Below are 26,216 nucleotides of genomic sequence, written 5' to 3'. Positions count from 1 at the left end.
TAAATGGGTGACTTGCCTCACTTCTTGATATGGGCACAAACATACAGCCTGCCATGGAAAATAGGACCCTGGTAGATATAATGCAAGCAGAGGCTTGAAATGGGCTTGCATGTTGCGCGGCTGGCCTCTCATACTTCTGCCATCACCATGAAAATATCCTTGGTCTGGCCTGATAGAAGAGGGGAGAGAGGAGCAAAAAAGCCAAGCTGCTGGTTATACTAGTCACCCCAACAGACTGACAGCCAGTCAAAAGCAAACCATGCAAGTGAACCCAATCAGGAAGAGCAGGGTTGCCTAACCAATTCCCACCTGACCCCACAAGTGTGTGAGTATACTGCTTTAAGTCAAATGCTACTGAGGGAATGAGTTTTTGTTTTGTTTCATTTTGTTTAGCTTTATTGGGACATCATATAATTGATTACATTGGTAATATTAATATCAGGTAAAGAAAAACAGAAGTTTTAAAATGATAAAAAGTGTTAACTAGTATATGTTAAAACTCCTAAAAAACATTGAACTGTCTCAATTCTGGTAGATGTTAGGAGTAGAAAAATAAAGCTCTAGGTATCAAAAACTTACCAGAATCCCCAATAAGATTGTCAGATTTCTCAGCAGAGCAGGCCAGAAGGCAGTGAGATGATATATTTATATATTTAAAGTGATGAAAGAGAAAAACTTTCAACCTTGAATTCTATAACCAGCAAAACTGTCCTTTAAAAATGAGAGCAAAATTAAGACATCCTTAGACAAACAAAAGCTGAGGGAGTTCATTACCATAGACTTGCTCTACATGAAATGCTAATGGGAGCCTTCAAGTTGAAATGAAATGTTAGACAGTAACTTAAAGTCATATGAAAATATAAAGAGCTCTGGAAAAGGCGAATGTATAAACAAATATAAAAAAACAATATTTTTGTAATTTCGATTTGTAATTCCACTTTTTATTTTCTACAGAATTTAAAAGACAAATGCATAAGTATAATTATAAATCTATGCTAATGTTATGCAATATAAAGATAAAATTTGTGTCATAATAACTGAAAATGAGGAAAGCAGAGCTGTAAAGAAGTAGCTATTTATGTAAAAGTTAAGTTTTTATTGAGGTCTATTTTTCTTAAGTTAAGTTAGTATCAATTTAAGAAAGGTTGTCATAATTTTAGGATGTTACATGTAATCCCTATGATAATCACAAAGAAAATAATCTATAGAATACACACAAAAGAAAATGGGAAGGGAATCAAAATGTGTCACTACAAAAAATCAACTAAACACAAATAGAAGACAGAGGAAATGAAAGAAAAAATAAGCTATAAGACATATAAAACATATAAAAACAACAAAATGGCAAAAGGAAGTGCTTCCCTATCAGCAATAACTTTAAATGTAAATGGATTAAACCCCCCAATAAAAAGAAATAGATTGACAGAGTGGATAAAAAAAACAGCATCCAACTATATGTTATCTATAAGAGACTCACTTTACATCTAAAGACATTCATAGGTTGAAAGTGTTAGGATGGAAAAAAAGATATTCAACAGAATATCATTCAACAGAAAGTTACCAAAAGAGGGCAGGGATACAACCTAAATGTCCAGTGAATGAATGGATAAAGGAAATGTGGTATATATACATAATAGAACATTATTCAGCCATAAAAAAAGTACATCCTGCCATTTGCAACAAATGGATAAACATAGAGGGCATTATGCTAAGTAAAATAAGCCAGACAGAGAAAAACAAATAAAAATACTATATAGTATCACTTATATGTGGAATCTAAAAAAAAAAAAAAAAGCCAATTTCATAGAAATAGATAATAGAATGGTGGTTACCACAGGTTTGGGAGGGATAGGTGGGGAGATACAGAGCAAAGGGTGCAAACTTCCAGTTATAAGATGAATAAGTTCTGGGGCACCTGAGTGGCTCAGTTGTTAAGTGTCTGCCTTCGGCAAAGGTCATGATCCCAGGGTCCAGGGATCAAGCCCCGCGTCGGGCTCCCTGTTCTGCAGGAAGCCTGCTTCTCCCTCTCCCACTCCCCCTGCTTGTGTTCCCTCTCTTGCTGTCTCTCTCTCTGTCAAATAAATAAATAAAATCTTAAAAAAAAATAAGATGAGTAAGTTCTGAGGATCTAACATGCGGCATGGTGACTATAGTTAATAACATGATACTGTATATTTGGTTATGTAATAATATAATATTGCATACTTGAAAGTTGCTGAGAATAAATCTTAAGCGTTCTCATCACACACACAAAAAGTGTTAATTATGAGAGGTGATGGATGTATTAATTATCTTGATCTTGGCAATCATTCCACAATGTATATATGTTTTAAATCATCACACTGTACAATTTAAATATACACAATTATATTTGTCAATTATTCCTCAATAAAGTTGCAGGGTGGGGAAAGAACAGATTGGGATGTCTATACTTCTATCAGAGAAAATACTCTAAGTTAAAATTCTTACAAGAGAAAAAGAAGGACATGATAGAACTAAAACCATAAGACTCTTAGAAGAAAACATAAGAGAAAATTTCATGACTTTTGATCTGGTAATGACTTTTTGAACATTACCAAAAATAGCACAGATAATAAAAGAAAAATAGATGAATTGTACTTCATTAAAATTAAAAACTTTTGTGAGTTGAAGGACATTATCAACAGAGTGAAAACGCAACACAGGGAATGGGAGAAAATGTTGACCAATCATATATCTGATAAGAGATTTATATCCAGAATACATAAAGATCTCCCATAATTCAATGACAACAACAACAACAAATAGACAACCAACTAAAAAACTGGCAAAAGATTTGAATGGACATACAGATAAAGATATACAAATGGCTAATAAGCACATGAAAAGATGCTCAATATCACTAATCATTAGAGAAACCAAATCAAAACCATAAGTATGGCTACTATCAAGAAACAGAAAATAACAACTGTTGGCAAGAATGTGGAAAAACTGGAACCGTGCCCATTGCTGATGGGGATGGAAAATGATATGGTAGTTCCTAAAAAATTTAAAAATAGAATAACCCAAACATATTTATATACCCATGTTCATAGCAGCATCATTCATAATAACCAAAAGGAGGAGGCAAATCAAGTATCCACCAACAGATGAATGTATAAACAAAATCTGGTATATACATACAATGGAATATTATTCAGCCTTAAAAAAGAAGGAAATTGTGACACAGGCTACAACATGGAAGAACTTCTAAGTCATTATAATAACTGAAATAAACCAGTCACAAAAATATAAGTACTGTATGATTCCACTTACATGAGGTACCTAAAGTTGTCAAATAGAGACATAAAGTAGAATAGTGGTTGCCAGGGGCTGGGACAGAGAGGAAAATGGAGAATTACTGTTTAATAGGTAAAGAGTTTCAGTTTGGAAAGACGGAAAAGCTCTGTAGATGGATAGTACACCAGTGTCAGTGTACTTAATACCACTGAACTGTACACTTAAAAATTATTTAAATGGTCATTGTTATGTATGTTTTACCACAATTAAACCTTACAGAATACAATTCCTGTCATGAAAGATATCCAGACTCCTCTTACTTCTATAAACAACTAGAATACTGGATAAAATGTTTATATAAAAGTTTAGACACTGGACAACAAAGGGCTCAGAACTGGGATCTCTAAAAGAAAGGAAATAAATTATTTGAACACTATAATCTAATAGCTTTCTGCCTGGAATAGTCTCCTGCCATGCAGGAAGGTTGGACTCAAGGGAAGCATGGTGGTGTTACCAAATTGGGGAGAAAGACCGGAGTTTAGGGAGGGTAAAGCAACTAGAATTTATATCAGAGTGCTGCAACGGAAGGAGCTGTGCAGAGGCAGAGCTCAGGAATCTGCAGAGGGGTCCCCAGGAGTAGCTTGCTGGATACAAACCTACGCATGCAGAGGGTGACATTCCACAAAGAGCTCTAAGCTGAACCATTCCAAAGGTCACAGTCCTCTGGGAGACAATGAAGTTCTGGCTAGCCAGAGTATAAAGACCTTAAAGAACATCATGGACATTCAATAGAGACCCTAGAAGGGTCATATTTAATTTTAAGGGAGCCAAACTAGCTCTAGTGTAAAAGAGACCCATCTTTTCTCCTTCTCATTCTCTCCATTCTGCTTGCTTTGATTCGGCTTCATTTTCTGGCAGGGAGCAGGCTATGTGTCTGAAATATTGAGAGAAAATATTAATGATTTTGAAGTAAGCAAGGATTCTCAGACAAGATTACAAGAAGTGTGACGCATAAAAGCAAAAACTGATAAATAGGACACTGTCATAATGAAACATGTCTGCTCCTAAAAGGACATTGTTAAGAATATGAATAGGCAGACTTGCAATATGTACACCTGAAAACCACCTGTGTCCAGAATTTGTGGGGCGTGGGGGGAATGTGTGTGTTTATATATACATATAGGTAAAACACGACACCTCAATGTTTAAGAATTGTCAAAAGAACTGAAGACACTTAACCAAAGATGGTATAATGGCCAATAAGCTCAAGAAATGATGCTCAACGTCACTAGTCACCAGGAAAATATAAATTAAACCAAAATATCACTACACACCCACTAGGATGGCTAAAATTAAAAAGACTGACAAAACCAAATATAGGTGAAGATATAAAGCAACTTGAAGCTTCCTTCATTGCTGAGGGAAGTGACAAAATGGTACAATATTTTGGAAAACAGTTTGGTAGTTTCTTAAAATGTTAAATATGTACTTTTATGATCCTAAAAAATCACTTCCAATTGTTTGCCCATGAAAAATAAAAGCACTTGGAGTGCCTGGGTGGCTCAGTCGGTTAAGCGACTGCCTTTGGCTCAGGTCACAATCCCAGGGTCCTGGGACTGAGCCCCACGTCGGGCTCTCTGCTCAGCAGGGATCTGATACTCCCTCCCCTCTGCTGCTCCCCCTGCTTGTACTCTCCTGCTCTCTCTCTGTCAAATAAACAAATAAAATTTTTTTAAGAAAAAGAAAAAGCACTTGTCCACAATATTTATAAATTTATAGAAGTTTTTTTCATAAGGCCCCCAAACTGGAAAAAACCTACATGTCAATCAAAATGAGTACAGATATACAAATTGTGGTATATCTATACAATGTAATACTGCCCAGCAATAAAAAGGAATAAACTGCCCATACATGCAACAACTGTGATGAGTCTCAAAAACATTATGTTGAACAAAAGGCTCCAGAAAAAAAAGTACATATTATTTAATTCCATTTGTATGAAATTCTAGAAAAGGGATATTTAATCTAGAGTATCAGAAAGTAGATCTGTTTAGAACCAGAGATGGAGAGGGGATTAATTGCAAAGAGCTAACTTTTGAGGATGCAGTAAATGTTTTATATTTTGATTGATAAGACTGTTACATGCCACGTAAAATGTGGTACACATATTTTTTAAAACTCATCAAAGTATACTCTTAAATGAGAATATTTTATCGTATATGTTATAACCTCAATAACTTTAATATAACCTCAATAAAGTTAAAAAAAACTTATAGTAAACGTCTAATTTTTTAAAGTGCAGAAAATTACAAAGCTTAATAAATCATTTTTAAAAGATAGAACACCTCTAATATCAAACATAACAAAGATAGGACAAATATGCACACAGATAGATACATGAACTATAGATTATTACAACTCAGGCAACAATTTAAAAACAAAATTCCCAAATAATACACTCATAAGCATACATCGTCCATAGCACGGTCCACAGCATACGACTAGGACAAGAAAAGTTAATTTTAATTAATATTTAATTAAAAATAGTATATTTTATTAAAAATAAATAGTATATTTTAATACTAAAACTAAATAATTTTAAATAATTAAAAATAGTGTATTTTATTAAAATGATAAAATATTACCTATTTCATGCCAATAGCAGTTATCATATTAATGATGAAACACTAGTGACATTTCCATTAAAATTAAGAAAGTATAAAAACATCTGCTGTCACACATTCTAACAGCGATAGTATAAGAAAAAGAAATATGATGTAATCATTGGATGCAGACATTATTACTTGTTTCATGTGATATAATATTCTACCTGAAAATATGAAAATAGGAACTGAAAAAAATTAATCTAAAGGGAAGTTGCAGTATAGACATATAAATATACAAAAATCATTAGCCTTGGCTCATAATAGCAATAGTCAATATAATATAATAAAGAAAAATATTAAACACACAAAAATATAATTATTAATATTGCTGTAAATATATTTTATATTTTCTCAGCTCTCCAGCTTTTCTTTTTTAAAACTTCCCCTCCCCCCCCAATACCACGTGAATTTTTGGAACTAACTATAAAGACATGCTCTCCCTTCATCCTGGGCCAGTCTGAATGCCTAATCAGCCTCCACCCAGGATTAGACAACAGGAGGATATAAAATCCAAACAGGTCCATTCAGGACCCTTTGGGGGAAGTTGAGAGAGAAGTGGCTTTCTTCTTTCCAGATTTCAAGCTATAAGGAAACACATCCTGAAGCTACAGATAGTAATCTTTTTTTCCAGTATTGGATCCAGTGATATTCAGTGTAAAACTTTTCAGTTATATGAGATAATACATTTCTTCTTAGCTAGTTTCAACCAGGTTCCTGTGATTTGCAAGTTAATTAGCCCTTTGAAAAGAGGAGGAGAAGGAAAAGGAGGAGGAGAGAGAGGATGAAGAAAAGGAGGAAGAGACAGAGAAAAGAAGACCAAAAGGAAAAAAGAAATATACAGTACCCTTAAAAGAAAACTACAAAGCTTAAAAACCTTACATAGAAACAGAAAAGATTTGAATAAACACTGAGATAGGAAGGGGGAAAGATAGCGGAGGAGTAGGGGACCCTATTTCAACTGGTCCCCAGAATTGAGCTGGATACCTACCAGACCACTCTGAGCACCCACGAAACCAGCCTGAGATGTAAGAAGATCTGGATCTCTACAAACAGAATATCACAGGCGGTTGGTTTTGAGGTACGAAACGGAGAGCCGTGATTCTGCGGGCAGATATCAGAGGATAAACGGCAGCGGGAGGGTGCCTGGACGTGGGGATCCTACACTGACGGTGAGTGACAGCCTCACGCGCTGCGGACGGGGCACAGACTCGCAGACCGGTAGCGTCGGGAAAGGACTTTAGGGCAGCCCCCGGGGTGGAAAACCAGACCGGCAGGGTCGCGCGCACACGAACTGCAGCCGCCCGGACAGAAACCCGGAGCGACGGTCACGCACACGTGAACTGCAGCCTCCGAGACGGAAACCCAGTGCGCCCAGGTCGCGCCAGTGAACTGCAAACCCCGAGCGGCGCGCATGAACTGGGAACGGCTGGCGGTTTTAGAAGCACAAAGGGCAGAGACGTGCCCGACCTGGAGGCAGGACTGGGAGTGCTGCAGAGGGGCACACAACCCAGGACGCTGCAGTTTATAGCAGCACGGACAGAAACGGAGACAGTGTGGCCTGGAGAGCTCACTGAACAGACTGCGGTCTCTCTGCTCTGAGGCAGAGGGTTGGAAACGGTCTCTTCTGCTCTGACTCACAGAAGAGATGCGGAAAGCCGCCAGGGAAAGCCGCCAGAGAACAAAAGCCCCAAAGACTGATTCCCACTGAGCCCATCCCCCCCACAGGGGCGCAGGGCAACTTCGCCCAAACAGGGTTGCCTGAGTAACAGCGCGGCAGGTCCCTCCCACAGAAGACAGGCTGGGAAAACAAGAGGCCAGCAACCCTAAGGTCCCAAGAAAACAGGTGCATCTTGCTTGGGTTCTGGTCAATAATTTGGACTCTATACATTCCCTCAAACACCCATCAACAGAATGACTAGGAGGAAGAGCCCCCAAAACAGAAAAGACTCAGAGATTATGACTTATGCTGCAGATTTACAAATGGATGCAGATATAACCAAGATGTCGGAGATGGAATTCAGGCTAGCAATTGTGAAGACAATGGCTAGAATGGAGAAATCAATTAATGGCAACATAGAGTCTCTAAGGGCAGAAATAAAAGGTGAATTGGCAGAACTTAAAAATGCTGTCAATGAGATCCAATCCAATCTAGATAATCTAACAGCTAGGGTAACTGAGACTGAAGAGAGAATAAGCGACCTGGAAGACAGTATAATAGATAAAAAGGGAAAAGAGGAGGCCAGGGAAAAACAACTCAGAATCCATGAAAATAGAATCAGAGAAATAAGTGACACCATGAGGCGTTCCAATGTCAGAATAATTGGAATCCCGAAGGGAGCGGAGAGAGAGAGAGGACTAGAAGATGTATTTGAGCAAATCATAGCTGAGAACTTCCCTAATCTGGGGAATGAAACAAACATTCGAGTCCTAGAGACAGAGAGGACCCCTCCTAAGATCAAGGAAAACAGGCCAACGCCCCGGCATGTAATAGTAAAACTTGCAAATCTTAGAACCAAGGAAACCATCTTAAGGGCAGTTAGGGGGAAGAGATTCCTTATGTACAGAGGGAGGAACATCAGAATAACGTCAGACCTATCCACAGAGACCTGGCAAGACAGAAAGGCCTGGCAAGACATATTCAAGGTACAAAATGAGAAGAACATGCAGCCAAGAATACTTTATCCGGCAAGGCTTTCATTTAGAATGGATGGAGAGATGCAGAGCTTCCACGACCGGCAGAAGTTGAAAGAATATGTGACCACTAAGCCGGCCCTGCAAGAAATATTAAGGGGGGGTTCTATAAAAGGAGAAAGAACCCAAGAGTGATCTACAACAGAAATTTACAGGGACAATCTATAAAAACAACATCTTCACAAGCAACATGATGACAATTCATATCTTTCAATAATCACTCTCAATGTGAATGGCCTAAATGCTCCCATAAAACGGCACAGGGTTGCAGATTGGATAAAAAGACAGGACCCATCCATATGCTGTCTACAAGAGACTCATTTTGAACCTAAAGATACATCCAGACTGAAAGTGAAGGGATGGAGATCTATCTTCCATGCCAGTGGACCTCAAAAGAAAGCTGGGGTAGCAATTCTTATATCAGACAAATTAGATTTTAAACTAAAGTCTGTAATAAGAGACACAGAAGGACACTATATCATTCTTAAAGGGTCTATCCAACAAGAAGATCTAACAATTGTAAATATCTATGCCCCCAACATGGGAGCAGCCATCTACATAAGTCAACTGTTAACCAAAATAGTCATATTGATAACAATACGTTAATTGTAGGAGACCTCAATACTCCACTCTCAGCAATGGACAGATCATCTAAGCAGAAAATCAACAAGGAAACAAGAGCTTTGAATGATACATTGGACCAGATGGACCTCATAGATATTTACAGAACATTCCACCCTAAAACAACAGAATACTCATTCTTCTCGAGCGCACATGGAACTTTCTCCAGAATAGACCATATACTGGGTCACAAATCAGGTCTCAACCGATACCAAAAGATTGAGATTATTCCCTGCATGTTCTCAGACCACAATGCTCTAAAACTGGAACTCAATCACAAGAAAAAATTTGGCAGAAATTCAAACACTTGGAAGCTAAAGACCACTCTGCTCAAGAATGTTTGGGTCAACCAAGCAATCAAAGAAGAACTTAAACAATTCATGGAAATCAATGAGAACGAAAACACATTGGTCCAAAACCTATGGGATACTGCAAAGGCGGTCCTAAGGGGGAAATACATAGCCATCCAAGCCTCACTCAAAAAAATAGAAAAGTCCCGAATTCACCAACTAACTCTACACCTTAAAGAACTACAGAAAAAGCAACAAACGATGCTTAGGCCATGCATTAGAAGAGAAATAATTAAGATTAGAGCAGAGATCCATGAATTAGAAACCAGAAACACAGTAGATCAGATCAACAAAACGAGAAGTTGGTTCTTTGAAAGAATTAATAAGATTGATAAACCACTGGCCAGACTTATCCAAAAGAAAAGAGAAAGGACCCAAATTAATAAAATTATGAATGAAAGGGGAGAGATTACGACTAACACCAAGGAAATAGAAACAATTATTAGAAATTACTTTCAACAACTATATGCCAATAAACTGAGCAATCTGGATGAAATGGAGGCCTTCCTGGAAACCTATAAGCTGCCAAGACTGAAACAGGAAGAAACTGACAACCTGAATAGGCCAATAACCAGTAACAAGATTGAAGCAGTGATCAAAAACCTCCCAAAAAACAAGTCCAGGGCCTGATGGATTCCCTGGGGAATTCTACCAAACGTTCAAAGAAGAAATAATACCTATTCTACTGAAGCTGTTTCAAAAAAGAGAAACAGAAGGAAAACTTCCAAACTCATTCTATGAGGCCAGCATGACCTTAATCCCCAAACCAGGCAAAGACCCCATCAAAAAGGAGAATTTCAGACAGATATCCCTGATGAATATGGATTCCAAAATCCTCAACAAAATCCTAGCTAATAGGATCCAACAATACATTAAAAGGATCATCCACCACGACCAAGTGGGATTTATCCCCGGGATGCAAGGGTGGTTCAACATTAGCAAATCAATAATGTGATAGAACACATTAATAAGAGGAGGGAGAAGAACCATATGGTCCTCTCAATTGATGCAGAAAAAGCATTTGACAAAATACAACATCCTTTCCTGATTAAAACTCTCCAGAGTATAGGGATAGAGGGAACATTCCTCAAGCTCATAAAGTCCATCTATGAAAAACCCACAGCAAATATCATCCTCAATGGGGAAAAGCTGAGAGCCTTTCCCTTAAGATCAGGAACACGTCAAGGGTGCCCACTCTCACCACTGTTGTTCAACATAGTACTAGAAGTCCTAGCAACAGCAATCAGACAACAAAAAGAAATAAAAGGTATTCAAATTGGCAAAGAGGAAGTCAAACTCTCTCTTTTCGCAGATGACATGATACTTTATGTGGAAAACCCAAAAGACTCCACCCCCAAATTACTAGAACTCATCCAGCAATTCAGTAATGTGGCAGGATACAAAATCAATGCACAGAAATCAGTTGCTTTCTTATACACTAACAACGCAACCGTAGAAAGAGAAATTAGAGAAACGATTCCATTTACAATAGCACCAAAAACCTCGGAATAAACCTAACCAAAGAGGTAAAGGATCTATACTCTAGGAACTACAAAACACTCATGAAAGAAATTGAAGAAGACACAAAAAGATGGAAAAATATTCCATGCTCATGGATCAGAAGAATAAACATTGTTAAAATGTCTGTGCTACCCAGAGCAATCTATACCTTCAATGCCATCCCAATCAAAATTCCAATGACATTTTTCAAAGTGCTGGAACAAACAATCCTAAAATTTGTATGGAATCAGAAAAGACCCCGAATCGCCAAGGAGATGTTGAAAAAGAAAAACAAAGCTGGGGGCATCACGTTGCCCGATTTCAAGCTATATTACAAAGCAGTGATTACCAAGACAGCATGGTACTGGCACAAAAACAGACATACAGACCAATGGAACAGAATAGAGAACCCAGATATAGACCCTCAACTCTATGGTCAAATAATCTTTGACAAAGCAGGAAAAAACATGCAATGGAAAAAAGACAGTCTCTTCAATAAATAGTGCTGGGAAAATTGGCCAGCCACATGCAGAAGAATGAAACTCAACCATTTTCTAACACCATTCACAAAGATAAACTCAAAGTGGATGAAAGACCTCAATGTGAGACAGGAATCCAACAAAATCCTAGAGGAGAACATAGGCAGTAACCTCTTTGAAATAGGCCACAGCAACTTCTTTCAAGATACATCTCCAAAAGCCAGTGAAACAAAAGCAAAAATGAACTTTTGGGACTTCATCAAGATAAAAAGCTTCTGCACAGCAAAGGAAACAGTCAACAAAACAAAGAGGCAACCCACAGAATAGGAGAAGATATTTGCAAATGACACTACAGACAAAGCGCCGATTTCCAAGATCTATAAAGAACTTCTCAAACTCAACATCCAAAAAACAAATAATCAAGTCAAAAAATGGGCAGAAGACATGAACAGACATTTTTCAAAAGAAGACATACAAATGGCTAACAGACACATGAAAAAATGTTCATCATCATTAGCCATCAGGGAAATCCAAATCAAAACCACATTGAGATACCACCTTACACCAGTTAGAATGGCCAAAATGGACAGGGAAAGAAACAACAAATGTTGGAGAGGTTGTGGAGAAAGGGGAACCCTCATACACTGTTGGTGGGAATGTAAGTTGGTACAGCCACTTTGGAAAACAGTGTGCAGGTTCCTCAAAAATTTAAAAATAGAGCTACCCTATGACCCAGCAATTGCATTACTGGGTATTTACCCCAAAGACACAGATGTAGTGAAAAGAAGGGCCATATGCACCCCAATGTTCATAGCAGCAATGTCCGCAATAGCCAAACTGTGGAAAGAGCTGAGATGCCCTTCAACAGATGAATGGATAAAGAAGATGTGGTCCATATATACAATGGAATATTACTCAGCCATCAGAAAAGATGAATACCCAACTTTTACATCAACATGGATGGGACTGGAGGAGATTATGCTAAGTGAAATAAGTCAAGCAGAGAAAGTCAATTATCATATGGTTTCACTTATTTGTGGAACATAAGGAATAACATGGAGGACATAGGAGAAGGAAGGGAAAAATGGGCGGGGGGAATTGGAGGGAGAGATGAACCATGAGAGACTATGGACCTGAGAAACAAACTGAGGGTTTTAGAGGGGAGGGGGAAGGGGGGATTGGTTAGCCTGGTGATGGGTATTAAGGAGGGCACGTACTGCATGGAGCACTGGGTGTTATACGAAAACAATGGATCGTGGATCACTACATCAAAAACTAATGATGTATTGTATGGTGACTAACATAATAAAATTAAAACAAATAAAATAAAAGACATAAACAAACTTAAAAAAAAAAAAACACTGAGATATACCATGATCCAGAATGGAAGAGATATTATCACAAAATCAGTTCTACTCATATTAACTTATATGTGTAATGTGATTCTAAATTAAGGTCTCAATGAGATGTCTCCAGGGAGGGGATAAATGCCCAAAGAAAATGAATGATTTTTTAAAGATAATATAGGGGCATGATTAAAATTATGTTTATACTATCAACCAATGAAAAAGAGGCCCCTGAAACTGAATCAAGAATTGATACACAGATTAATGAAACAGAATGGGAACACCCAGAAATAAACTACATTACCCATGATAACTATGGCAATTCATAGTCAAAGATAATGGATTTTTAAATAAACAATGACTAGGATAATTGATTCTAGAAAAGATAAATTATATGAACTAGAAGAATACAGTTAATAATATGTATATGACCTCAGTTGAGGAATGACTTTTTAGCATAAAAATGAAAGAAACCATAAAGTGTGAGACTGATAGATTTCACAGCATATAAATTTCAAACTTCTGTACATAAACACTATACACTAGACAAAAGACAAGAATATATAAGCTAGGGAAATATTTCAATGAAAGGTATGAAGGAAATTGATATAGTTACATATAAAGTATAAATGAAGAAAATACCCAACTGAATATCAAGAGAAAGATATAAACAGATATTTTATAAAATATGAAAATGGCTCATTAAGTCATCAAAGTGTGCTTAATCTTCTTAAAAATCAAATAAATATTAATTAAAATAATATTCCCATATCATTTTTATTATTATACCCATTGACTATTAACATCAATGTTTATCACAGGATTTTTAACAGTGAATATTTAGCCGTCAACTAAATACACAGAATTGAGAGACTAGAAAAAGAAATTAATGTTGTCCCCATATGATGGGGACTGTATGCACCAATTAAGAAATCTTATATAATCCATATATATGTGTATATAAATGGTTCTAATTTTATCTATATTATATATAATATACAGTATACTTAAAACACACATTTGTGCACACACATATTCATTATAATAGAATGGATAGGAAATAAAACAATAGATTAATTGTAATGATGGAGATATTAGTTTATTTCTCTGTTCTAGTGTATTTTATGTGCATTATATTTTCTAAATATTCTAGGTTTAAAATATTCATTCATTAATTTTATAATGATAAAAAATGGTTTAAATTGAATTCAATTAACTGATAATGATAATAGCAAAAATAATATTACCAGCAAAAGGATGAAGATATCTAGAACAGAAAAGCAAGTATTGATTTTTTTTAAATCATTTGAGAAATTAACAAACTGAGGGTCTGCATACTATACTAAGTAACTCTACTGTGATCAGAAATTCAGTAGCAGGGGCACAATATTGGAGTCCATCGCCAAATATATAGGAAGATGATGACTCTAGCAGTAATCTCAACAGAGAGGTACGCTGAGAAAGAATTCTGAAAATCTTGAGACTTCGATTATAGAAGCAGTAAAATTGTTAAAAATATCAAAGGCATATAGTGAAGTTAGGATAATCATTCTAGGTTGTTCAGCTGTATCTCTGAAATATAGTTCCATTATAGTGACAATGGCTGTGAAGAGGACAAGGGGAGCAAATGGACAGTGTCCAGAGGCATGGATAGTGCCCTGGACACGGACAGCTGAGACCCACGTGCCTCTGGCCTCCTTAAACATCTCTTGCTACTCTGAGCAAATTTCCCCCTCATCTCTGAGCTTCGGCTTCTTTAAATGGAAGGAGCTGAAACAAGTAGTCCCCATGACTTGTATTCTAACATTCTTTGGTTTCAAACCCATTTTCACACTTGGTAAGCTACTAAGACAAATTAGTCTGCCTTGCAACTTTCTTTTTTTTTTTTTTTAAGATTTTATTTATTTGAGAGAGAGAGAGAACACAAGCAGGGGGAGGGGCAGAGGGAGAGGGAGAGGGAGAAGCAGATCCGGCCCCAAGCAGAGAGCCTGACACTGGGCTTGATTCCAGAACCCCGGGATCACGACCTGAACTGAAGGCAGATGCTTAACCCACTGAGTCACCCCGGTGCCCCTTGCCTTGCAACTTTGAATATTGACCAAGTCAATACAGAGGAGCCTCAAAACCCAACCATAAAAAGCTAACAATCCTAACACATCCTGGAAAGGTTTAACCCTACTTCCCCTGAAACCCCACTCTCACCCTCCATGAAAACCTCTTCTTTTTCCCCATTTCTGAAAACAATATATATTTGTTAACAGCGATAACAATACCATCAATGATAGTAATAATGCTTAATGGTTATTTAGCACTCACTCCATGTTGGGCACCGTGCTATTTTATATTTGCTATCCTTTCCCTCATTTTATATATGAAGAAAGATCATACAATTAGAAGCAACAGAACATTTATGAGTGACATCTGAAAAGCATAACCATACTCATGGCACAAGTTATTATGCAAACAGTTGAGCAACCAAGTTCACTAGCTCAATTATATTCATGTGTAATAGAAAGAATGAAGACCTTTGGGGCCAGCGAAGTGTCAAGTACGAAACAATAGACTGACCTTATGCCTACAAAAACAGAGGTTTATATGGCCATAGAGTCAGTTAAGACACAAAACTGTAGATAGAACTTTAATCTCTGAAGGCTAGGGGCAGAAGGCAAAATAAGAGGTAAAAGTGTCTTTAATTTTCTGGTTCTGAAACAATCAAAGCACATTTAGAAAATATATACTATTTAACAAGTCATAAGTAACCCAGATATTCCATCAGTAACTCTTCCAACTGAGCAAATGTTTGGAAAGTAGTGGAAAAATGAACCTGACTGCACAAAATAAAGTAGATGTCTGATTAAGTCTTTAGATCAAGAATTCTCAAGCATGGGTTTAAAAATGAGGGTAAAAATGACTGGGAAAGTTTGTTCAAAATGTAGTTTCCTGGTGCCATCCCCAGAGATTCTGATTTGGTAGGTAAATCTGCATTTTAAAATGCATACCCCAGGGGATTCTGATACCCATAGCCTCTACAGGTCTACCACAACTCTATAGTGTGAAGTCCTACACCTGCAAATTAATCTGAGACAATTACAGAGAAAATGTACATGGAAGAAAACACAGTGGATTATTCTATCCTAATTTATAATTGACCAAATCACACATTTATGTTACCTCCTTTGAGCTTTGCAATGCAGTGAGACAGTATTACGACTTTTACTTCCATTTAAAAATAAGGAAACTGAGGTTCACAGAGGTTAAGTCATTCGGCCTTGAGATAACAAGCCATCAGGACTTAAATCTGGGTCTTTTAAATGCAAATTCCATGTTCTTGCAAGTCACCCTTAAAGAAACTTTTGTACATCTCTTCCAAGTTACTGGAATATGAGAGTTGGCAAACTATGGCCTAAGGGCCAAATCTGGCTGGCAAGTTCAGGCAGGTTTTTACATTTCTAAATGGGGGGTTGAAAAGAATTAAGATAATAATATTTTGTGACGTGAAAATTGTAATGAATTCAAATGTTGTCTAGAATAAATTTTATTAGAACACAACCATGCTCATTAGTTTACGAATTGTCTATAGCAGTTTCCATATTACAATGACAGAGCTAAATAGATACAGCAGAGACTGTATGCCCCTCAAAGCCTAAAATGTTGACCATCTGGCCCGTTACAGAAATATTTGCTGACCCTTGCAACAACTACTATTTAAGCACTTAATAAGAATCAGAAACTGTACTAAGAATATATATGCATATAATTTAAATATATATGCAAATAAATACATATCTGTACATAGTTTGTTCAGCTACCTCTCCATTCCCCTTTATCCCATTAAAAAAATTTTTTTTTAATATTTGAAAGAGAGAGAGAGAGCGTGAGCCAGGTGGGAGGGGTAGAGGGAGAGTGAGAACGAGAGCGAGAGCGAGAGTGAGTGAGAGAGAGAAATAGAGAATACTCAAGCAGACTCCCCACCGAGCACGGAGCCCCATGTGAGACTTGATATGGGCTCAACTTGGGGCTCCACACAGGGCTGATCCCAGGACCCTGAGATTACAACCTGAGCCCAAAATCAAGGGCTGGCTGGCAGCTTAACCAACTGAGCCACCCAGACATCCCTCCATTTAAAAATGTTTAAAACATCTGATAATCTCGGTTTTTCAGAATGTTTTTCCTTTTTTGAAGGCAGATGTAATCATGTAATGATTTTCATGTTGAGGAGTGTGAGACGGGCTCTCTAAGAGGCACGTATCAGAATCTGTAGTAGAGAAGGGCGGGGAATTTATAATTTGAATAAAACATACATATATGAAATTACTGAAAATTCAACAATTCCCTAGGCATGTGGGGTTTCAAGGAAAATGAGAGGGCACGCTAAGAGTTTGCATGGGTTACAAATGATTTTGAGAATAACTGAAATCTTTAATTTCCTTATTTTCTATTTACTGTCATTAATATCTAAAGGGCCTGCTGTTCTATTTCAGTCAAGAGAGACAGAAACATACATAGTAATTACCTCAGAGTTTTCCCAACTAAAAATTTAGGTAATTCCTAAATACTAATCAAAACAATAATCTTAGAAAGTCTGCCACATGAGTTTGGAGTATAAACTATGATACTAAAATGATGTAAACTATAAATGACACAAAGTTAGAGGCCTAGACTTCAAATTTCTCTGACTTCTAAATTAAGATACCACTATCATACGTTACACAAATATAAAATGCCTATCAAGAAACGTCTAAACGAGAAAAATATAATAAACTGTATATTAATATCCTTTAGATTCTGTATTTGAATATAAAACTCAAACATTTCTAGAATTTGATTAACTCAAATATCCAACTGAAAAGAAACAAGAAATAATTTGATATTTTAAGGTTATTCAAGGATACATTCAAGAATTATTTTAAAAGGAAATTTAAAACAAAGAAAGTCATCTGCTTTTACAAAGGCACAAAAATCTGTTCATCATGAATTTTAAACTTGTTACTTATTATCATAAAGTAGAACAAGTAGTTCTAGTTCTACTTTATTACCAGAAAGAAGTAAATGATATTACTAACATTAATAAACTTTATTACTATAAACCAGTAAACCAGGAGAATAAAGTTCTACTTTATTACTATAAATCAGTTTGGGTTTTGTTACACTTTAGCATAATAGGTCAAAAAAAAAAAAAAGTTGTAGTATATATGTTTACTTTGTTTGTTTTGCAATTGGCAATTTACCTATGTAAAAAGTTTCCTGAAAAGTAAGATTACTTGAGCACTGAAATTGAAACAAGATGTTTAGTAAGTCATGATTTTCAAATATTGAATTAATTTCTCTATGACTGAATTATTCTAACTTTCTTTTGAATATTTCTGTTCTCTCCATCTTCTTGTAAGAAGATTTTTAGTTATTAATTTTCTGGAAAGCAAATAAAATACAGAATATACAATTTAAGAAACACACACACACACACACATACAAACTTTCTTCATAATTACCCAGTTGATATAATTAGTACCCAAATCATACTATTTTTTTTCATACTATGATGTCATAAAATTCTTTATCCCAGAATCAGAAGACCATACCAATTATCTTACACACGATTTGGTAGATAAATCAAATTATTCAGTTCTTACCAGATCTTGCCCAGCACATCAAACAGAGAAAAATGTATACTCTCATTTGGAATCCAATAAAAGTAAAAGCAGCCCTCAGATTCAGCAAAAAAGAAATTCTGAAATTCATTAAGGTTTCTCTTTGGTAAGATTGTCAGAGTCTGGTAGGTTTTATCGTGAAAGATTCCTGATCTTTTGCTCCTCCCTGTTTGTAGTAAAGGTAAGGTGGTTTGTTTCTCTTATCTGGCTTGTGGGGGTGAGAGGATTTTTAAGTCAAAACTCTAAGAAGTCACAAACAGCTGCCCAAGTTAAATTTAAAGGGAAAGAAAAAGTAATTATATCTTTCTTTATTCCTCTTAACCTCAAGATTTCAGAAGTGGTCAGGAAGAATATGTCTGTTGAAAGCCTAGAGCAAATGTGATGTTAAAAAATGCTAGAAATGGAAAGAGTCAGAAAATGTTGTGGTTTATGTTCATTTTGATTACAAACTAAGCTGTCTTCATATACCATAAAATCAATAATAAAACCCATATCCATCAAGCTGTCAAATATAAAATATGAGATTTTCATGTTTGTGCAGTTTTGCAACCCAAGCTCAGTGACTATTTTAAAATTCAAAATGCTAGCTTGTCCTTGAGTTCTATAATTGGATAATAAACAAAAAATATTTTTATTTTTAATATAACAGACATTTTTAAATTATGGGGTTTTTTTCACATTTACTTCATTTTTCCCCTTATTTTCCTTCCAGCAATAGACTTTAGTAGGTCTGAAAAATAGAGAACTGTTGTAAGTACATGCATTATCAGTTCAAAAATTAAATTTGTTTTTTATAAATTCAAGTCTCTATAAATTTCCAAAGATACTTTAAGAACAGAAATGCCTAATTCATATCATTGATCAGCAGAAACTAATCGAGGTCTGGGAGGTATATCAAAGAATCCACAAACAAAAGGAGGTATTCATTTAAAAACCATGAAAAATTTAAAAATCATCAATTTAAACTGTTCGCTCTCTAGGGATTTTATGTGAGACTTCATTTTTAGAAGGAGTCCACTACTATAATTTGACTGGAGACCACCAATGTACTTCTCTAACAAAGATAGGAATAATCATTCCTATCATTCTAATGATCTACTAATCATCCTAATCATTCCAATCATTTTGGAATGAGGGAAGAAAGGTAATATAAATGTCATACATGTTAAAAGAGACTAACAAGTTTATACTTAAATTAAAAGATAAATCTTTCCTATTTAACGTATAATTTTTTCTTATTTTGTGCTTTTGATGTGACACTGAAATATTAATCTTATAGATTATTTTCATCTTTGCCATTCTGAAGAGCTCATATTCAAAATATCAACTTGGCATTTAATACAGAACACTACATAGCAGAGTTTCAAAATATAAAAAACTATACTGTTTTCATATTTTTACTTACTGTCAATAGTGATAAAATTGAGATTAATGTCCATTGCATTAAATAGCAAAATATTGAGAAATGGCAAATTATATAAAATATCTATAGTTTATTTTTTTTTAAGATTTTATTTATTTGTCAGAGAGAGAAAGAGAGAGAGAGCACAAGCGGGGAGGGGGGGGTCAGTAGGCAGAGGGAGGAGCAGGCTCCCTGCTGAGCAAGGAGCCTGATGAGGAACTCGATCCCAGGACCCTGGGATCATGACTTAAGCCGAAGGCAGATGCTTAATCAACTGAGTCACCCAGGCGTCCCAAAATATCTATAGTTTAGTAAGAGAATATTTCCGTGCTTATTTAGTCCTCCTTCGAAATAAAAAATGATTTTAAGCTTACAGACATCTATACAATATAAATAATACAATAAGGGTGATAATGAGGATGATAAGGATGAAGATATAAATTTGATTGAGCTCTATGTACCATGTAGGCGTCTAGGGACTTTACAGGTGATTATAATAGGTAGTTGAGTATTGTATACTTAGATGGGGGAGTCATTGTTTATCAGAACATATTTTGGCACAATCTTTTTGTATAATTTAGCAATATGTGTCAGAATGTTTAATGGTCTTACCCTTTGATTCAGCAATCAAACATCCAAGATATTTTCCCACAGAAATACTAACATATGTGCACAAAGACATATGAGCAAGGATTTAATCTCAGCATTTTTATAATGGCTAAAAAATGGAAACAATGTAAATGTCTAACAGTGGGGGATTAGTCTAATTATGTACATACTGTGGATTAAAATAAATGATGTAGATAAATCAATATTAATTGATATAGAAAGTCTCCATTATGTAGTTCAAGGGGAGAAAAGGCAAGCTAAAAAATAATATGTATAGTAAAATTTATTTTCCTAAAATATGTTTTACATATATATGTATAGATCAAAGTTAGGAAGGTTTTCCTCTAAAATGTTTACCTCTGCATGGCAGACTTATTGATGTTTTTTTTACTTTATTTATTTCTTTAAACATTAAAAATATTTCTTTACAATAATCATATAATACAAGTAAAACAAACAAAAAAAGCTATATTTACTTGGGACAAATATGGTTAGGAAAATCAGAATAGAGAAAAAAATGAGGGTAGGAAAAAAGTGAAGACAAAAGTGAGGTCAATTTTAGAAAAAGCATCCACTAGAGTCCCTTTACACTAATTTATCAAGTTTCTCCATTCACTCATCCATTCATGGTTGATTAAGCATGTACTGATTTCCACGCATAATGTAGTTGGACATACAAAGTAGAGACATTCATTCATTCAAACTGTATTATGTCAACAACTATTTATGATAAATCCACAGATATGTCAGGGTTTGTCCTAGGTACCGAAATAATATTTACCCTATTGCAATTCACAGTGAGGAGGGCTTGAAAAAGGTATATCTATGGAACCATGGAACCACACAGCAGGGCAGCCAGCTAATCTAGAGTGCAGAGTTCAGGGAAGCCTTGTAGGAGATGCTGCCTAGGCTGAACTACAAAAGAGAGTAAGAGTCAACTGGGCAAAGAAAGGGAGAAAGAACCTCTAGTTTTAGATGATAGATAGATAGATGACAGATTTATATACATGGATTATAGTTTTACATATATATATATAAACATTTTCATTTTTGAATACATAAAGTTAGGGGTGTAAATGTCCTGATATGAGTCAAGAAAGGCTAATTCTTTATTGTGTTGCATGCATTTAACCCATTAAATCTTATATTTGAGTAATGGTCCAGGAAATGCTGAGAATAAATTTTTTTTTTTTAAAGATTTTATTTATTTATTAGAGAGAGAGCACAAGCAGGGAGAGTGGCAGGCAGAGGGGGAAACAGGATCCCTGCTGAGCAGGGAGCCCGATGCGGGACTCCATCCCAGGCCCCTGGGATCATGACCATCTGAGTCACCCAGGCGCCCCGAGAATAAATTATTTTTTAACTACTGCTAGTTTTATTACAATGTGTTCATTCAATATAAGTTAGGAAATACAGTAAGCTTAAATTAGAAAAATGATATATATTTAGGTCAAATTCTGAATAAACAGCTAACTGCATGAGCTTTCAGAGCTTATAACATTAAAAAAGTACTCTAGAAGTATAAGCACCATAAATTCAGGTCCCGCCAAAAGAAAAGAGGATGTGAAGGGGCGCCTGGGTGGCTCAGTCGTTAAGCGTCTGCCTTCGGCTCAGGTCATGATCCCAGGGTCCTGGGATCAAGCCCCACATCGGGCTCCCTGCTCCGCAGGAAGCCTGCTTCTCCCTCTCCCACTCCCCCTGCTTGTGTTCTCTCTCTCGCTGTCTCTCTCTCTGTCAAATAAATAAATAAAATCTTTAAAAAAAAAAGAAACTATAAAAAAAAGAGGATGTGATAAGAACACCAAAATCATACACATTTGTAAAAAAAAAAAAGTATGATGCAAGCTTCAATATAGCAAGACAACATGATTGTTATTTATAAATACAGCTAAAGGTTTATATGATTCACAACCAGATATGTGCACTACAAATTTTACAGTGAAACCTGAAGATCCAACTCCCAGATTAGCTGTGACTGAGGGGAAGTTAAAGAGGAAATATGTTCATTTGGATAAGATTTATGAGATAAATGAATTTAAAAAATCAGTAGTATGACACATAATTGAGACCTTCAGGTATCCATTCATTTGATCAACATATATTTGTTATATAACTACAATGTTAGTTTCCTTAATCCCCTCTTACCCTACCACAATGTTGATGACACAGGAAAGAAAGGAAAAATGGAGACAGGACTTATATACTTATGATATCAACAGAAGGTGACTACTGAAGTTACTGACACATGATTTTGTATTTATTTGTATGGGAAGTCTGTCTCTCTCATTATGCTGAAAGCTTTAGGACAGATCTTTATACTTAACCTTTGTTTCCCAGGGATTAAAGACAGTGCCTGGTACATAGCAAGCATTCAAAAAATACCGAAATGAAGTACTGTAATTTACATTAGCCCAATCCATTCTTTAAGAAATAGAACCTAAATTATCACCACTCCTAACTAATAGCCAAATGACGTCCTGATTACTTGTATATTTACGGGATAATTTCAGGGTCTTTCATAGACATACGGATTCTTCAAAAAGGAAGCCAAGTTAATAGTTGACATTTGATTTATCCATCCACTGAGATTCTGAGCGGGTTTTTTTCTCCCTTTCTTTTACTACCTTTATTTTTTGTAGGATTTTTTTCCCCTAACCCTCCTCAAGTAAAAATTAATTATTCACCCTGGTCACTGTATACAAAGTACAGTCCTGATACAAAGTACAAACATTGGATCCCGCTACAAGCACCCTGCAGCCATCCTCAAAAATTCTGGCTTCAGGGCGCCTGGGTGGCTCAGTTGGTTAAGCGACTGCCTTCGGCTCAGGTCATGATCCTGGAGTCCCGGGATGAGTCCCGCATCGGGCTCCCTGCTCAGCAGGGAGTCTGCTTCTCCCTCTGACCCTCCCCACTCTCATGCTCTATCTCATTCTCTCTCTCAAATAAATAAATAAAATCTTTAAAAAAAAAAAAATTCTGGCTTCAGTCACAAAACTTGCTATCCTTTTTGTAGTGTTCCTCGGTAGAGGCCGTTTTCTCAAATTTTCAAATGCCTTCTGGAGTCCACCTAAAATCTCTGTACCCATTTTCAAAGACTTCTCTAGGGCGCGCTTCCTAGGTAAATAAACTTTAGTTCTAGGACTCTATCGTATTTCACATCCACGCATGCATGGATTTATTCTTTCAAAAAACTATTTTATACAGAATATAAATTCAAACTCCTAATGATTTATTCATTCACTCTTTGGAAACAAATCTTCCCCCATTAACCTGGCAGCTCCAGTACTGCAGGTAGTATGTCTTAAAACATTTTTTTATTGAAAATGTTGATTGAATAAATCCAAAGTCAATTAATAATGCTGTACCTAGGAAAATGGAAAGCACTCCACGAACGAGAGGGCAAAGCCCCCAGCGCCATAATCTTTTCTATTCTCACTCACTCTCCTAGGGTCCCGGCGGGATCCGGAGCAGCGTGGCGGCGCGGTGGGCGGTCCCCGCAAGCCTCTGTGGGGCGTGGCCCCGCAGCCTCGCCCCGCCCCTGGCGCGCGCGCTCCCGTCGCCGCCGGCCCCGTTCCCCTAGTCCAAGCGGCGCGGAAAAGCGACGAGAGGGGGCGGGGCTTGGAGACCTCCTCCATCCTCGGGCCGAGACCGGAGGGATGTTCCCTGCTCAGGAGGAGGCCGACAGAACGGTGTTTGTGGGGAATTTAGAGGCCCGAGTACGGGAAGAGATTCTTTACGAGCTGTTCCTTCAGGTATCGTCGGCGGGGGGCGGTGGACGGGCGGGGAGCGTCGAGCCGGAAGCGCAGCCCGAGGGGCGGGGCGCACCTGGACCACCCGGAGCCCGGCCCCCTTCCCGCCGCATCTTGTACCTAGGTTTATAATTTAGTTCCGTTTTGGCACACCTGCCTCTAGGTGAGCAGCTGGTAGTGAAGTGATATAATATGCGCCCCATCCCCATCCCCACTATAGAGCCCTAGGGGTGGGAAGTGACTTGGGTCCCCCCAGCCCCCGGCCCTGAGTAGGGGCTTCGCGGAGACGGCCTGGGCCTTGGGTGTCTAGGGCAAAACAGAAAGCCCTGTCACTACCTTCCTTCAGGTAATAAGCGCCCTCACTCCTTACATCCAGCATTGGTATAGATTTTAAAATGTTACCGTATACATTACTTATTCCTCCAAACCCTTTGATACGGAGGGTGTTTTTACTCCAGTATGGTAAGTAAGATTTAATGATTCGTACAGTCAAATCATGACTATGACCAATTGATTCCCTGGGCAGTTCCCTGTATTTCATACCAAGAGGACCTTTTGGAAACTTTTCGAGATTTAGGGCCTCCATGAGTAAGTCTTCTGTCCCCTGTAAACACTCACCTATTGTATACATGTAGATGTCACTTCTAAAGAGATCTACTCTTCCAGCCATTCATCTAGCCATTACATGACAAATACGAAGTAAGATGCTGAACATACAAATTTAAGAGATAACCCTTGGTCTTTTTTTTTTTTTTAAGATGTTATTTATTTATTTGACAGAGACACAGTGAGAGAGGGAACACAAGCGGGGGAGTGGGAGAGGGAAAAGCAGGCTTCCCGCGGAGCAGGGAGCCCGATGTGGGGCTCGATCCCGGGACCCTGGGATCAGGACCTGAGCGAAGGCAGATGCTTAACGACTGAGCCACCCAGGCGCCCCGCCCTTGGTCTTTTTAAAAGGGGAAATTTAAAATTAATTACCATGATTTAGGATAATCTAAAAAGAGAAGGATACGTAATATAGTGAAGTTGTTTGGAATATGAACTCTGTCATAATGTCTAATGTCGATGTGACTTTGGGCAAGTGAATATCTCAGTACTGCAGTTTCTTTAAATGTTAAATGGTAGTAATAGCATCTACAATGTGATGTGGTGGGAAGATTAATGCAGGTAAAACAGAACTGAGCTTGGCATTTCTAAGTGTTTGCTGCTGCTACTGCTACCACTAATAGTGGTACAATTACTAATACTACTAATACTAATAAATGAGAAATCAAGAAAGAAAGACTTCCCCCTATCAGAATAAGGGCAAGTTCCAAGGCAGGCAATAGCAAAACTAAATTTCTAGGACTAGGTAAGTACTACTAGCAGTGAAAAGGGTTCTCTACATGGTTTTTGAAAGGCCCTAACTTTGTTTCTCTCTTCTATTAATTTCAGATACACACAATTTGATCAAGAGAATTACCCCCAAGGAACACAGTTTCCTTTCCTGGACATAAAACTTTATTATTTGAAAAATACATTTAAGGCTTTTATGCTTACTTTTCTAAGTTGCCATCTTTTAAAATTTGCCCTTTTTAATCTGCTCTGATACTTGTCTTTTCCTATAGTTATTTCCCCCAATATCATTTGAAACTTTCCACTCTAACAACAAAAAAAAATTTTAAAGAAAACAGAAAGAAAGAAAAAACCTTATAGTTCTTTTTTCCTGAAGGTTTCTCTCATGTTGAGCCTCCAAAAAGGAGGAGGGGAGTTGGTGAAGGGGTTGGGGATAGGCATAAAGGCCCCCAGCACGCACTTATATTATTTCTAGTCAGTAGGAACTGGATCGATACGAGTTGTATGGATCTACAAGATAGATAGATAGATAGATAGATAGATAGATAGATAGATAGATAGA

The 26,216-nt window shown here is 37.0% G+C and overlaps 2 protein-coding genes across 3 annotated transcripts in view; one reads left to right on the top strand and one right to left on the bottom strand.

Annotated features, from left to right (window-relative positions):
• LIPI (lipase I) overlaps nt 1–24,017 on the bottom strand; it is a 68,315-nt gene extending 44,298 nt beyond the window's left edge. The window contains exon 1 of the mRNA XM_032406104.1: nt 23,936–24,017. The gene's annotated coding sequence lies outside the window, so the exon portion shown is untranslated. The remainder of the gene's footprint in view (nt 1–23,935) is intronic.
• Nucleotides 24,018–24,125: 108 nt separating this feature from the next.
• Nucleotides 24,126–26,216, top strand: part of RBM11 (RNA binding motif protein 11) — a 15,919-nt gene continuing 13,828 nt past the window's right edge. For both annotated transcript variants that reach the window (XM_032406312.1, XM_032406311.1), the window contains exon 1: nt 24,126–24,322. In XM_032406312.1, the coding sequence (XP_032262203.1) occupies nt 24,227–24,322 (96 nt within the window). In that variant the 5' untranslated portion in view covers nt 24,126–24,226. The remainder of the gene's footprint in view (nt 24,323–26,216) is intronic.

Source organism: Phoca vitulina, unplaced genomic scaffold (genome assembly GCF_004348235.1).
Source record: "Phoca vitulina isolate PV1807 unplaced genomic scaffold, GSC_HSeal_1.0 scaffold8, whole genome shotgun sequence".
Lineage (NCBI taxonomy): Eukaryota > Metazoa > Chordata > Mammalia > Carnivora > Phocidae > Phoca > Phoca vitulina.
Note: the sequence above shows the minus strand (reverse complement) of the source record. Positions and strands in the feature narration are given on the sequence as shown.